Source organism: Desmodus rotundus, chromosome 11 (assembly GCF_022682495.2).
Source record: "Desmodus rotundus isolate HL8 chromosome 11, HLdesRot8A.1, whole genome shotgun sequence".
Classification (NCBI taxonomy): Eukaryota; Metazoa; Chordata; class Mammalia; order Chiroptera; family Phyllostomidae; genus Desmodus; species Desmodus rotundus.
Window position 1 is genome coordinate 40,371,409 of NC_071397.1, and position 15,896 is coordinate 40,387,304.

General features: G+C 32.9%; 1 protein-coding gene across 5 annotated transcripts in view; it reads right to left on the minus strand.

Annotated features, from left to right (window-relative positions):
• SNAP91 (synaptosome associated protein 91) overlaps nucleotides 1-15,896 on the minus strand; it is a 143,695-nt gene that overhangs the window by 73,732 nt on the left and 54,067 nt on the right. For all 5 annotated transcript variants that reach the window (XM_053913851.2, XM_053913853.2, XM_053913850.2 and 2 more), the window contains exons 8-9: nucleotides 13,112-13,218; nucleotides 3,629-3,670 (exon numbers count right to left, since the gene is read on the minus strand). In XM_053913851.2, the coding sequence (XP_053769826.1) occupies nucleotides 3,629-3,670; nucleotides 13,112-13,218 (149 nt within the window). The remainder of the gene's footprint in view (nucleotides 1-3,628; nucleotides 3,671-13,111; nucleotides 13,219-15,896) is intronic.

Genomic DNA, 15,896 nt, shown 5'->3' on the forward strand with positions numbered 1-15,896 from the left:
TTTAAAAGGATGCTTGTCTTTACCGGCAGTTTTCAGATCAGTCAGAATTCCTGACATCAAAACCTAAGACATTTTTTATAAATGGAAATATTTTAAATGTGGAATGGGCACATACACACAAAAAGGAAATAATATTTTGAAAATCCTTTTCTTGAAACAAATTCCTAAATAATTTTGAGTCTATATCTAAAATTTAAATGCTTTAGATTCTAAAGCATCACTAAGGGGAGAGGTGTTGGGAGGCTGGGTGAAAAAGGTGAAGGGATTAAGCAAAAAACCAAAACAAACAAACAACCCCTCCCCCAAAACTCATAGACACAGAAAACAGTATGGTGATTACCAGAGGGAAAAGGGGATGGGGGGGTGAAAGAGAGTAAAGAGGGGGATAAATGGTGATGGAGGAAGACCTGACTTTGGGTGGTGAACAGACAATACGATATATAGATGATGTATTATAGAATCGTACACCTGAAACCTATATAATTTTATTAACCAATGGCACCCCAATAAATTCAATAAAAATCCAAATAGGAAAAAATGTAACCAAAAGATCATTAAAATATTTGATCATTAGATGTAAGAAACCATTCAAAAGTGCTGAGAAGAAACAGCTCAGGCTTGATGTCATATCAACTTCTTGCCCCAAACAGAAATTTTGAATGAGTTTAAAAAAAAAACTTAGCCCTGGCTGGTGTGGCTCAATGGATTGAGTGCCAGCCAGTGAACCAAAAGGTTGCCAGTTCGATTCTCAGTCAGTGCACACGTTTGGGTTGCGGGCCAGGTCACCAGTTGGGGGCACGTGAGAAGCAACCACACATTGATGTTTCCATCTCTTTCTCCCTCCCTTCCTCTCTCTAAAAATAAATAAATAAATAAAATTAAAAAAAATCATTGATATGCATAAATCATTTAAATGCACTTATGATGACATTATATGCAAATTTAAAAAGGGCTACATATGTCCACAACAGTATTTATTGTGCACTCTCTAACCTAAAAAATATCCATTAAATTCTTCTGTTCTATCTTGCTGCAAGAGGAATCCTAATCCTTTTCCAGTTACTAGCAGCATACTACTCCTACTCCTGGTCCATAGGTAATCCTTCTGGTCTCCATCTCCTCTTTAACCCTCCTCCACATTTGTTCTTGTTGTTTATTGTCACAGCTAGATTTAGTGCCAGGTGGCCACAGAGAAGTATCACAGAGAACAGAACCTAATCTCAAAGCTGTTAAACTAAGTCCACAAAAAGCACTTCTGGCTCAGTCTAGATTAATTCTGGTCTAACACTGTTTGAAGGATTAACCAGAGAGCAGTTTGGACCTGACTACACTGTCAGAGTGGACAGAATTCCCCAGTTCAATTAGAAGTCTCCATTAGACCTGTGGAAGGGGCTCTAAATAAGAATTAGGGAGTGTTACTCATAATCCCAACAGAAACCACAATTAGCTAACTTATTAAGAAATTTCAGAAGCACAGAATACTCTTTCATTGAGATGTAAATATATATTGAAGAAATGAACTACCAAATTTTTTCATAAGGAGTTAATTTTAAAATAAATATTAATAATGAAGTTTATGTGGCCCTTAAGGTCATAACAAAAGGAGGGGACAGAAGATACTAGATTCTAATGAATCTCTATCATTGAATAGCTTTCTACTAGACCCAGGGCAACATTTTTACCTTTAGGATTTTATCCCCCAAATTGTGGTAACACACAACATACACTGTTACATAAAATATGTCTCTGAACTTGAGAGAGATTATATATATATATTGTAATGAATATTATAGAATCATTAAAATTGAACCCATGTGAATCCTTCTTTTAATGATATCCTATAATTTTCTAATTTTAAAAACAAAAAGGCATTAAGTATTCCTTTAAACCTTTCCTTGTCTTCCTTGGTCTTTGCCGAAACTGAGACAAATGAAGATCAATTTTCTTATTAACTGAGAACCTCTCTAACAATATATCTAGTTTTTATTTTATCCTTTAGTGAGCTGTCTGTAGAGTTGAATATGATTTACCATTTTTGAAAGCTATTCATTGAGCTAAGTATTTTCATATCCAGCTTTTAAGGTTAACATGCATTATTTATTTGGGTTATTTTACAAAACTATGATGTAAATGTTTATTATAATTAAACAATTAAAATTAAAAGCACACTGCTTTTCTTTGCTTTTATTGGTGTTATAAAATTCATAAATCTACATCCAATAGATTCATAATAGTACTTTATGAACACTTAATTTTTAGCCACATTGAAAATGATATCAATATCGTGATCAGAGATATTCATTGTACCTGATCATCTTCTCATTGTAGCAAAACTATCTATACTAATATTTTGTCTACTAGAAGGAGCTATTGCCCAACTTTAATACTGAAAAATATAATGTCATCATGTTGTGAATTGTTCTATGAATTTTATTTATGAAGAATTCTAGGGCCTTGACCAGCATGGTTCAACTGGTTGAGCACCGTTCCACAAAGGTCTCCAGTTTGATTCCAGGTTAGGCACATGCCTGGGTTTCGGGCCAAATCCCTAGGCAGGGATGTGGGGCACATGTGAGAGGCAACCGATGGATGTTTCTCTCATACATCGATGTTTCTCTCCCTTCTTTCTCCCTCCCTTCCCTTCTTTCTAAAAATAAGTAAATAAAATCTTTTAAAAAATTCTTGGTATTTCACTGGCATTTTAATTATATACATACAGAGACTATTACTTTGAGTTTCTCAATTTTTAATAAAAATTTAAAGTTAATATTATTTTAACATGGAAACATTTTAAGTAAATTATTAAACATATTTTAATATAATTAAAAAGTGGGTAATCTTTGATTATGACAATTTTGTTTGATTACAATAACTTTTTTAATTACAAAGACAGAAAACTTATATATTCATTACTGGTATGTTGGACAGCTTTATATTCTCTTCTATCACCTGACTGTCTCTACCTGAAGGACATGTGTGGGATAGGAATTTACTATAACAGAGTGACAAGCTGATTAAATAAAAAGTTTCTGCCAAGTATGATAAAGAAGTCCATTATTGTTTTTGCTTACTATATGGTCCCAGAAAAATCACTCATGTGCCACTACTACTTTTTAAAAAATATTACTTTATATATGAAAATTCTTCAACTTCATAGGGGAGACAAAAATCAATGTAGTGGAACTACATCAGAATTTGCCCCATTCACACCCCTCCTGTGTACCTGGAATATGTTGAAATCTAGAAGAACAAGCAGGAAGAACAATTAAAATGTTCTGATTATCATGCCTATGAATATCTTTTCATAGATGAAACACTTCTCTTAACATTATTCAATGCTTCCTTTTGACTTCAGCTCGAGAATGAAAAGATGAGTTCAATAATTAAATTCAGTTGCCTTTAAAGAAGTCACTATGTTTAAAAGGTCAGGAAAATCTTTGTATTACCTTTAGAAATATATTCAATAGCTAGAAAAAATAAATTAGAATAATTTCCAAGAAAAGCGGTTGGCCTAAATTTAAAATGCATTAAATACTAACATGACAATAATCTAGGTAAGACCATTTATGAAAAACTATTGAATAATAAGTTTATGTACAGTAAATCTTGCTCTCAGAGAATCACTCACCTGTGTGAGGTCAGGAATATCACCTTTATCAATGCCAACTTGCTGTGGATGAAAAAAAAAAAGTAACTTAATGACAATTAAAAAATTAATTTCTCTAAGTTTAATTGAAGGTCACCACATAATTAGTTAAAACTATATATCCAACATGGTTTAGAATTATTACATATATTAATCTTTTTAAAACTGTAAAATATGGAAAAAATTGAGTTAGAATGATGTAGTACAAAAGAACCTATGAATTATGTGACAAGTCAACAAAATCCATTTAAATAAAATATTTTTAACTTAATTTTTATTGTTTTCATAATTACAGTTGTTGCCATTTCCCCCCTTTGCCCACCTTCACCCAGCCCCCACCCCTCTTCCTTCAGACCACACTGTTGTCTGGGTCAGGTTTGAGCATATGATCCTTGTGTAGTTTTCCACTCAATATAATACAGCAATGATTTCATCAATGTACTTAGATGTAACAAATGTAATGAATTACGTCAGAGCCCCCCAAAAGATCTTAACAGATATTGTATAAAATTTAAGGTTTCCTCATGGTTAATAACAGCTATAAAACTAAAAAAAAGTTGCTCAGACTAAATTTATATTGTTAGTTATAAATAGTAAGTCCTCTATACAGAGAATGTTCTTTTGTTTATTAAAAATATTTTTGGTTAAAAACTTTTTAATTTATTTAACCTCCCCTCCCCACCAAAAAACAGTTCACCCATTTCTCCTACCCTACCACCCACCTGTTTCAAAGACCAATCTGTTCTCTGTACCCATGAACTTGGATTTTTCTTCTACTTTTTAGAGTCCATTTATGAGAACTCATATGGTATTTGCTTTCTCGGGCCTATTTCTCTTCGCATAATGCCCTCAAGGTCCATCCATGTTCTCACAAATGGCAAGCTTTCATTCATTTTTATGCCTGAATAACAGTTCACCGAACATGTGTACATTATGTGTGTGTGTTTGCATAACATTTCATCTATTCATCCATGGATGGACAATTAGGTTGTTCCCATATCTTGACTAATATAATGGTGAAATGAACATGGAATGTATATATCTTATCATTGGTGTTTTCATTTATTTTGGATAAATACCCAGAAGTGGAATTTCTGGATCATACAGTAGTTCTATTTTTAATTTTTTTGAGGAACCTCCTTACTTTTTGCCCATGGTGGTTGCACCAGTTTACATTCCCAGTAACAGCACACAAGGATTCCCTTTTCCCCCAATTGTTGCCAATACTTGTTATTTCTCTTCTTTTTGAAAATAGCCATTCTAACATATGTGAAGTGATATCTCATGGTGGTTTTGATTAGTATTTCCTAATGATTAAGGATATTTAGCATCTGTTTATGTACCTTTTAGCCATAAGTATGTATTCTTTGGAAAATGTCTATTCAGATCTTTTGACCATTTTTAATCAAACTGTTTGCTTTTTTGGTATTGAGTTGTATGAGTTCTTTATATGTTTAGATATTAACCCTTTATCAGACACATGATTTGCAATTATTTCCCCCCATTTGGTAGGTGACCCTTTTGTTTTGGTAATGGTTCCCTTTGCTATAAAGAAGCTTATTAGTTTGAAGTGGTCCCATTTGTTTATTTTTGTATTTATTACTTTTTCTTTTGGGGTCAGATTAAAAAAATCATGAACAAGACCTGTCAGAAAGATTACTACTTATGTTTTCTTTTAGACATTTTAATGGTTTCAGGTTTTATGTTCAAGTCTTTAATCCATTTTGAGTTGATTTTTGTGTTCAGTTTTATCCTTTTGTATGTGGCTTTCCAATTTTCCCAACATCATTTATTAAAAACACTATTCTTTCCACTCTGGGCATTCTTGGCTTCTTTGCCATAAATTAATTGACCATGTGTGTGTGGGTTTATTTCTGGGCTCTCTATTCTGTTTTATTGATCTATGTGTCTGGTTTTATACTGACACCATACTATCTTAATTACTATAGTTTTATAGTATTGTTTGAAATCAGGGAATGTGATGTCTCCAGTTTTTTTGTTTTTTCTCAAGATTGCTTCAGCTATTTGGGTTTTTCTTTTTTTGGTTCCATATAAATTTTAGGGTCATTCTTTCTATTTCTGTGAAAATGTCACTCAAATTTTGATAGAGATTATGAATCTGTGTATTGCTTTGGGTAGTATAAACATTTTAACAACATTAATTTTTCCAATCCATGAACATGGAATATCTTTTAATTTATTTGTGTTTTCTTCAATTTCTTTCATTAATATCTTGTAGTTTTCAATATATAGGTCTTTCAACTCCATGGTTAAATTTATTCCTAGGCATTTTATTCTTTTTGATGCAATTGTAAATAAGATTATTTTCTTAATTTCTCTCCCTAATAGTTCATTGTTAGTGTGTAAAGAAATGCAAGACATTGAAGTTAAGAACAATCTAATAATAGCCAGAGGGGATGGGGGAAGGGACAGTGGGGAGAAGGGTTTTCAGGAACTACTATAAAGGACACAGGGACAAAACCAAGGGGGAGGGTGGAGGCGGGGGAGGGAGGTGGGCTTGGCTGGTGGGTGGGTAGAGGGGTGGGGAGAAAATGCAGACAAATGTAATTGAACAACAATAAAATAATTAAAAATAAATAAATAAATAAAATAAAAAAAGAAATGCAAGAGATTTTTGTGTATTCTGCAACACTACCGAATGTGTTTATGAGCTTTAACAATTTTTAGTGGAGTCTTTAGGGTTTTCTCTATATAATAGTATGTCATCTGGAATAGTGATAATTTGGCTTCTTCCTTTCTAACTTGGATGACTTATTTCTTTTTATTGAGTAATTGCTCTATCAACATTATGTTAAATAAAAGTGGAGAAAGTGTCCATCCTTATCTTGTTCCTGATCTTAGAGAAAATGCTTTCAGTTTTCACCATTGAGTATGATGTTAGTTGTGGGCTTGTCATATATGGCCTTTATTACAGTTGAGCTACATTCCCTCCATATCTGCTTTATTAAAATATATTTTTTATCAAAAATGGATGTTCAATTTTGTCTGATGCTTTTTCTGCATCTGTTGAGGTGACCGTATGATTTTTATCCTTGCTTTTGTTAATGTGGCATATTCCATTGACTGATTTGCAGTTGAATCATCCTTGGATCCATAAGAATAAATCCCACTTGATCATAGTGTATGTCATTTTATGTATTACTGAATTCAGTTTACTAACATTATGTTGAGGATTTCTACATCTATGATCATCAGGGATACTGGCCTGTAATTTTCTGTTTTTGTGGCATCCTTATCTGGTTTTGGTATTAGGGTAATGCTGGCAATGTATAATGTGTTTGGAAAAATTCTTCCCTGTTCTATTTTTTGGAAGAGTTTGAGCAGTATTAGTATTAATTTTTCTTTGAATATTTGTTAGTATTCACCAGTGAAGCCATCTGGTCCTGAACTTATGTTTGTTGGGAAGTTTTTGATCACTGATTCAATCTCTTTGCTAGTATTAAGTCTGTTCAGATTTTCTATTTCATATCATAATTCAGTCTTTGTAGGTAATATGTTTCTAGGAATTTATGTTTCCTTTAGGTTGTCCTAGATGTTGGCATATGATTCTTCATAATAGTCTCTTAGGATCCTTTGTATTTCTGTGGTATCAATGATAACATCTCTTTCATTTCTGCTTATCTGGGTCTTCTTTTTTCCTTGGTGAGTCTAGCTAAAGTTTTGTCAATATTGTTTATATTTTTAAAGATTGAGCTCTCAGTTTCACTGATCTTTTATATTGTCTTTTAAGTCTTTACTTCATTTATTTCTGTTCTAATTTTTGTTATTTCCTTCTAACTTTGGGCTTTGTTTTTCTTTTTCTAGTTCCTTGAGGTAGAAAGTTAGGTTGTTTGAGACTTTTCTTGTTTCTTGAAGTAGTTATTTATCACTATGTACTGCTTTTCCTGCATCCCATAAATATGTTACATTTCCATTTTCATTTGTCTCAACATATTTTTTAATTTTTTTTTTGATTTCTTCTTTGACCCATTGGCTGTTGGTACGATGTTGTTTAATATCCACATATTTGAATTTTCCAGTTTTCTTCATGTGATTTATTTCCAGTTTCATACCATTGTGGTCAGAAAATACGCTTGATATGATTCCAATCCTATTAAATTTATTAAGACTCGTTTTGTGGCCTAACATATGCTTTATCTTGGAAAATATTCCATGTGTAGTTGAGAAGAATGTGTAGTCTGTTGCTTTTGGATAAAATGTTTGTAACATTGTTATTAATTTAAAATAGATTAGACTATTATAGATATAAGTTGTAATATGTAAGCCTCATGGTAACCACAAAGCAAAAATCTACAATAAATACACAAAAGACAAAGAAATCCAAGCCTACCACTAAAAAGGTCATCAAAGCACAAAGGAAGACAACCAGAGAAGAAGAAAGGAACAGAGAAGAACTACAAAAACAGCTAGAAACCATTTAACAAAATGGCAATAAGCTTATACCTGTCAACAATTACTTTATATATAAATGGGATAATTTAGCCAATCAAAGACACAGAGTGAGTGAATGGATAAAAAAACAAGATCCATCTATATGTTGATTACAAGAGACAGACTTTAGGTGTAAGGACACAGATTCAAAGTGAAGGGATGGGAAAAGATACCTCACACAAATGGAAACCAAAAGAAAGTAGGAGTAGCTATACTTAGACAAAATCAACTTTAAAGCAAAGACTGTAAAAACAGACAAAGAAAGGTATTCCATAATGATACAGAGGTCAATGTAACAAGAGGATATAACATTTGTAAATATTTATTCACCTTACACAAGAGCACCTAAATTTATATAAGGTAAATATTAAAAGATAATAGGGAGAAATAGATAGCAATACAATAACAATAGGGGACATTAATACCCCACTTACATCAATGAATGTATCATTCAGACAGAAAATTAATAAAGAAACACCAGCCTTAAAGGACATGTTATATCAGATGAACTTAACAGATACTTATAGACGTTCTACCCAAAAGCAACAGAATGCACGTTTAGCTTTCATAACTTGCTCAGGATGTATTTTCACACCTTTCACAGAGAGAACCATTTTGTTAGTTTTTTTTATGTATCCTTCCAGAGTTCTTTGTGTATATCCAAAGAAATGGGAACTATATAAATATTTATATCCCCCATTATTATACACTAATAGTGTATTATATACACTGAGATTCAATTTTTAATTTAACAATTTATCTCAGCTCTGTATCTATATTAATACAGCTTCCTCATTTTTTTAAACAGCTACCTTGTCTTATAATTTAATAAGTCACGTATTAAAAGATATTGCAGCTGATTCTAATCTTTTGCCATTGTGAGCAATGCTGCACAAAGTATTTCGCACCTGTGTGGACTCATCTGTAGAATACATCTGTAGAGTGAAATTCCTGGGTTGAGGCATACAGGAAATTTTAATGTTAGTAGGCTGGAAAGGATATGGTGGGAAAAGGAACGAAAGAAAGAGCACATGAGTGTGCAAATATAGAAATATATTAATAAAGATAAATCAGTGAAGAGAGTATATAGGTGTTCACCTGTACTACTTTATCAACTCTTCTGAAGATGTGAAAATTATTCAAAATAAAAAGTTGGTAAAATGAAAATTATAATTATCTCAATTTATATAAATGATAGAATTAAGCCTCAAAGAAACAAAATGGCTTAAACCAAAGTCTCTCTCTTTGACAAATGAAGAGCTCTGATTATGCTAATGGAAATGCAGAAGAAAATACATGAAGCATAAATGTTGGGTTCCTATAAAGACAATAAGGCACACAGGAGATTGGAAAATCCACTTGTGGGTCAAGCGCTGAGCTAACTTCTTTCCTCTGCCTTTTCTGTATCTAGATTAGCCTGGGCACTAATGATATTTTAGGATGATAATTCTTTGTTGGGGGCTCTCTTGTGCACTGCAGGACATTAGCCATATCACTGCTCTCCACCCGCTGGATGACAACAGTCCTCCCCCTTTTCTTCTGTCTATCCATTGATGTAAGTGGGGTATTAAAGACCCCTACTATTATTTTATTGCTCTCTATTTGGCTGTGACAACCAAAAATGTCTGCATTGTCCCTGGAAAAGGGGAGAAAATTGCCGACTGTGGAGCACCATTGGTATACATAGCACTGGTCCTCATCCCTCCAGGTCAGTTTATGCCAGAGATTCCTCCCCGCAAATACAGATTTTTAACTAGACTATGGCTTTAGGGAAGCTACTGATGCTTCACTAAACTCACTTAGGTTGTTCTAAATTATGGAAATTATAAACTAAGACTACTTCATTCCATTTATTTCCATATTTTAACACCTCTTTAGATGACCCATTAAAATATTAATATGGAAAAGAGAAGGGGCTAAAAATAAATACTAATATGAATGAATTCAGTGTTTTTGAAATTAAAGTATCATGGATCCCTAATATTAGAATCACTTTGCTAAAAGGGGATATGTTTCTGCTAAATGGATAATTCTATTAAAGACACAATTTAGAAATTCTTCCTTGACATTGCTATTTTTACTGTCCTGACCTTGGAAGATTGAGGTGAGGTGTGATTGTACTACAGAAATCTCATACTTTCTGTCTGAAAGTATTCTGGAAGACATAACTCCTATGACTTGGCATTTACTTTGGAATAGCAAACTAAGAATAACTTGGTTCTATAAAAAGGAAGTGTGTTTAGCAGAAATTCCTATTACGTGTAAACAACCATTTTACAAAGTTTCAGTTGTCTGTTTGCAGAATCTTCAGTATGGTCAGCCTTCTGTATCCACAGGTGCCACATACATGGATTCAATTAACCATACATGAAAAATATTTGAAAAAAAATGCTATGTTGCTGATGTGTACTATGTAGTTAGGCCTATGATTGTGGTATTTGTACTGAGCATATACACACTCTCTTTTCTTGTCATTATTCCCTAAACAATACAGTATGACAACTATTGCCATAGAATTTACACTGTATTAAAGTAATCTAGAGATGATTTAAAATATATAAAAGGATGTGTATAGTTTATATGCAAACACAACGGTATTTTGTATTAGGGGACTTGAGCATCTGTGGAGTTTGGTATCTGCAGGGGGTCCTGGGATCAGTTCCCAGCAGATACCTAGGGATGGCTGTATAAAAATGTAAAACATGGTAAGTTTTCTGCACTTTAAGCAATTCTCTGGGAAATTTGAACATTCCCATATAAATTATTCTACTAGTCTACATTTCTTTTAATATGACAAACAACTGCCCCAGCCGGTGTGTTTCAGTTGGTGGGGTTATTGTCTCGAATATGAAAAGGTTGCTGGTTTGATTCCTGGTCAGGGCACATGCCTGGGGTGCAGGTTCGGTCTTTGGTCGGGGTGCCAACTGAAGGCAACCAACTGATGTCTCTCTCCCTGTCTTTCTCCCTCCCTTCCCCTCTCTCTACAAAATAAAAATAAATTTTTTTAAAAGCCTAAAAAATTAAATGAAATTAGAAATTGTATTTAAAAATATGACGAACAACTTATTGGTAACATTCGCCAAATACCCAGTGTAGTTGTATTTTTTAAATGACATTCTGGGAAGTCTTCCATAGGCAAATGGTACTAACCACAGGATAGCTATTGAGTATGAGTCCACAGATATATACACCACATGAGTACTAATTGGAAGAGAAAGCTTTGTACACTTGTCAAATATTTCTGCATTAACCAATCATAAGCATACCATTACAGACTGATATTTAAACAATTAGTGTTGAAATTATGCACAGTATAATTTAAGTGTGAAAGAAAACACAAATGGTTGTGGTTATCCATTGTGGTGTAATATTCATTCTATTAAAATAATTTTGTAAATTAATGTCTAGTCTATAAAATATTTATCATACTTAAACAAAAGTAAAACATTCAGTTATTTAAAGACAGGCTCTCAAAGTGATGTCTGGTTTCTGTAACTGTCATTCACAACAGCTTGAATTGGGCCTAATATCAGTATACATAAAATAAGATTGTACATATAAAATTAGAAGGAATCGATAAATGAGTACTCCATTGCTCATGGAGACCTTGAGCTGAGCATTAGGAAGCTGACTAGATCAATGTATGCTCCAGACTGCCACATGTCCCACATGTGGGAAAACTGGGAAGCATGTGCACCAGGGATTAAGGGAACAATGAAATAGTCTTCTGCTCTGGGTACTTAGGCACAATTGTATTTCCACAGAAAGAAATTAAGCAAGTTTACTAGCTAATATAATCAATATATTATGGTTAAACCATGGGAAAAATTCTATGAAATTCAAAATACAAAACCTGTGCAACAGCAAAAGTTTCAAGCAATCCTATCCTTTCTTAAAGACCACTGACATCAATAAACACATGAGGAAATACACATGAACGTGCTTTAACGTATACGTGCATTTTACAAATATAAATATGTTTATAAATATTTATATATGTATTAAAGATTAACCTTTTGTTCCCCATGTTATAGAAAATATTTTTATCCTAATTATAAGCTATAAGGATCAAAGTAAAGAAATAGAATTTTATAACACTATTTTGGTCTCAGAATTTGAATTTGACAATTATTACTCCTGTAAATAAATAAGATTTGAAGTATAACACATGGACCAGAGTGCTTCTGAAACTGTGTATATAAAATGCTTCTTGTGCTATATTCTCAAAATTGCAAAAATTACAAAAACATGATATGAATGTCCCATGTTCATGGCACTGCATGCTTGGCTGCCGAGCTTCAGAAAGCCCTGCACACAGCGTTCCGGTTGGTTCTAGCAAGTAGTTAGCTGACATGTAAAATAAAAACCCATCTTGCTAAAAAGGACTATGACAACAATGTCACAATTTCCAGTATCAGTATGATTCAATAATTGGATTTTATCAGAGAAAACACCAGCTTACAGATAACCTCAGGAACCTCAACTCTACAATTACAAAGTTTTTTGACTAAGTATAAAAGTAACTCCTTAAGAAACAATTTATAAACTTTATAAAATTAATAATACTGTTTAATTTTTTCATTGTGTTCAAATCACTGACAAAGTAAGAAAAGTTCAGATTTTATGAATTATGATATACACTCTAAGAACAATGGATGGACCTTTCTGAGAATTTTGTTCTAGGGTTTAATAAAAAGGAAGCACTTTCTTACACAATCAAAGATTGCCATTAGGTAAAATGGAAGAACAGACCACCTTGCAAAGCAGTAAATAAACTCATATCTGTAAAAGCTTTATTTGAACATGGAGTTATCATCTGCTTGGGATAGAGGAGTGCAGAGTACAGCTCTGAGTGAAAAGATAGGTGGGATGACGTCTAAGGTCACTTCCAACCCAAATACTCTGTGACTTTGTGGCAGAACGTCCGGCTAGATTATGAATTTTCTCATTTACTCCAGATACATGAGCTAATGTTTTAAAATTATATTCCCAACAAAGCTGAATATTACATACCTCTGCAACTTTGAGAAATTCAGATACTCGTGTCATTCTAGTTAAAAATCGTTTGTAAATTTCTAGAGCATCTTTACATTGTCCTTTCTTCATTTCAAAAAACTTTTCTAGAAGAGATAGACAAGCATTTTAAAAGAATATTATATTCAATTTTATTCTAAGCACATATTAATATTACTATTTAAAACAGAAATTAATGGCCCTGGTCAGGTAGCTCAGTTGGTTAGAGCATCGTCCTGATAAGCCAAGGTTTCAGGTTCGATCCCTGGTCGGAGCACATACAAGAATCAAGCAAGGGATGCATAAATGCATAAATAAGTGGAATAACAAGTCAATGTTTCTCTCTCTCTCTTTCTCTCTCCCTTCCTCTTTCCCCCTTCTTCTCTCTAAAATTAAAAATAATTAAATTGCAATTAATGTTTGACTCAAAATGCTGAGCACTAAAATCTGTAAGAGGTATTAATACACTTGAACAAGGAGACCTGAATACTTTAAAAAAGTGTTATGTCTCATATAAAACAATGTAAGTAATGCGAGTACAGTTAAAATAGAAGAACATATGAATTATTGCAACAGGTTAGATTCATGATCCATATTTCCAAGTATTCCAGTTTTCTGTTTTGGAAAACAGCATCAAATTCTTTGTGATGACAATCTCAAAAGTTATGACTGCATTGAACAGCATCTTTACTTACTTACTAGCTCACTATAAACCAATAATTTATATATCATAAAGCAATAATCTATAAAATTCCATGAATTAAAGAATTCTCTAAAATTTTTACACTCTATATAAATTGAAACTCTTTATAAATTATTTCTTTCAAACCATATAATGTATTTTTTAGTTTTAAGAGTGAGGTTTTGTGAAAAACACTTGGTTTACCAAACTCTTCATGACTTTCTAGTCTATTGTATCCTCTTTCTCAACCTGTAGCTTTCCAGACAGAGAAACAGAGGATTTTGCTATTCTCTCCTGTACTCCTAAGACTAGCCTTCACAGTCATTAAGGCAGTACAGCTCCATTGGAACTGCAGCATGAAAGTGTATTTCTCTCCACACTGTTTTGAAGAAAACTAGCAGTTCATCAGTGTTTTTGCCAGCTAGTCATTCATCAATTCATTCAATCAATACTTCCTGACACTGCAGATGGAGACATGGCAGGCTACAGTCAGGAACAGTTCCCGGCAACGCTGGAGCATAACCGATGGCTCAGCATCGTCATTATTTTATATCTGCATATGGTTAAACACATCTATTTTATATTCTCTCAAAAGTAGTTTTCATTTTCTTAAGACGGGTTAGTAATATATAATTACACAAAGAACTAATTATTAAGAGTAGCTATTCATTTCCTTTTGTTGACAGTCTTTTTGTAATTTTACTTTTAGCATGGACCACCCCTGCAGGGGATTCAAGGGAAGCAAAAGGATCAAGAAAATAAACACATATTGTTTTTTACTTGTTGAGATTTGAGAAGGAGGTAAGTTTCTTTTAAATGGCCAAAGCTAAAGATTTTTTCTTTATCCACACTATACTCTTTTTTTTAGTGCTATAGATAAAATTATGTGCTATGAGGAAACAAATCTTTTTTAGTTTAAACTTTTGAAAATAAGGACTTATTTTGGTAAAACATACTTTTATCTTTTTCTTGTTATACAATCATCACATCACATAAACAATTTCTTTCAAATGTGTAAATTACTTTTCTGTATATAATCTGTTTATTTCTTTGCATCAGATTTATCAATAACACAAAAAGAGAAATCTAACTGAATAATCACAATTTCCTTTTAAAACCAGTGCATCAGTATTTTAAGAAGATTTTCTCTTTCCCTTTTGGATGCTTTTTAAATTGTATTGATCACAGTAGTCTAGGATTCAGCAACAAAAGAGATTCAGTCATTGTAGCTTCAGGTCATAATCTCATAACCATTTCTCTAACAGTGACAATGACACCACAAGGCAACATGTACTGATACCTGCGAAGTTGTGAGGTTCCTGTGTCCACTTAGAGACCAAGCAGGTCCCAGAGAAATTAACACTTTTAACAGAGGGTATGTATCACCCAGAAAGGAGCCTCTGCCTTTCTTTCGTACTAAAGATAACATACACTGATTTTTAGTATTTGAAATGATCAAATTTGACATTTGTAACATGAATCTTTGTAAAGTATTGATAAGCTCCCATCATGTCTGCCTTAACTTTCACAGAGTAACTCTTCTAGGAAAGGAGCCACAGGAAAAGGAATCTCATCCCTGAAAGGCAAACCAAGACTTTGCACATGGGCTACTACTAATGACGGTCAGTCAGTAAGGGAAACATCTTCTAACTTGAACATCAAGTTTCAATATAGTGACAAAATGTTTGTGAAGGTTTGTGCCCCCAGCATCAGATGCAGAGAATTGGTTAGGAAGACCTTGATTAAAACTAACCAATACTATATTTATAAAATTAATTCCTAGTATTGTCTAGTAAACAAAAAACATACCTGTCTCAAAATACTTAGGATACTAAAAGTGTGCCTATATTCTAGAGTTACTTTTACAAGAGCAATTTGTCAATGCCAAGTGAAGGCCACTCAAACCAGAATGTGGTCAGACAAGAATATCCATCTCTACCACTTAAGAAGGGTTAGGTCTTTTTTTTTTTATTTTTCCATTATCATTTAGTCCCCTTCTTTAATATGAAGAGTATAACTCTCCTCCTTTTCTTCTAATCTTAGCCAATAGACTTTTTCAAATTAAATGAAAAAAATGTACTGAATGGTTATTTTAATATAAAG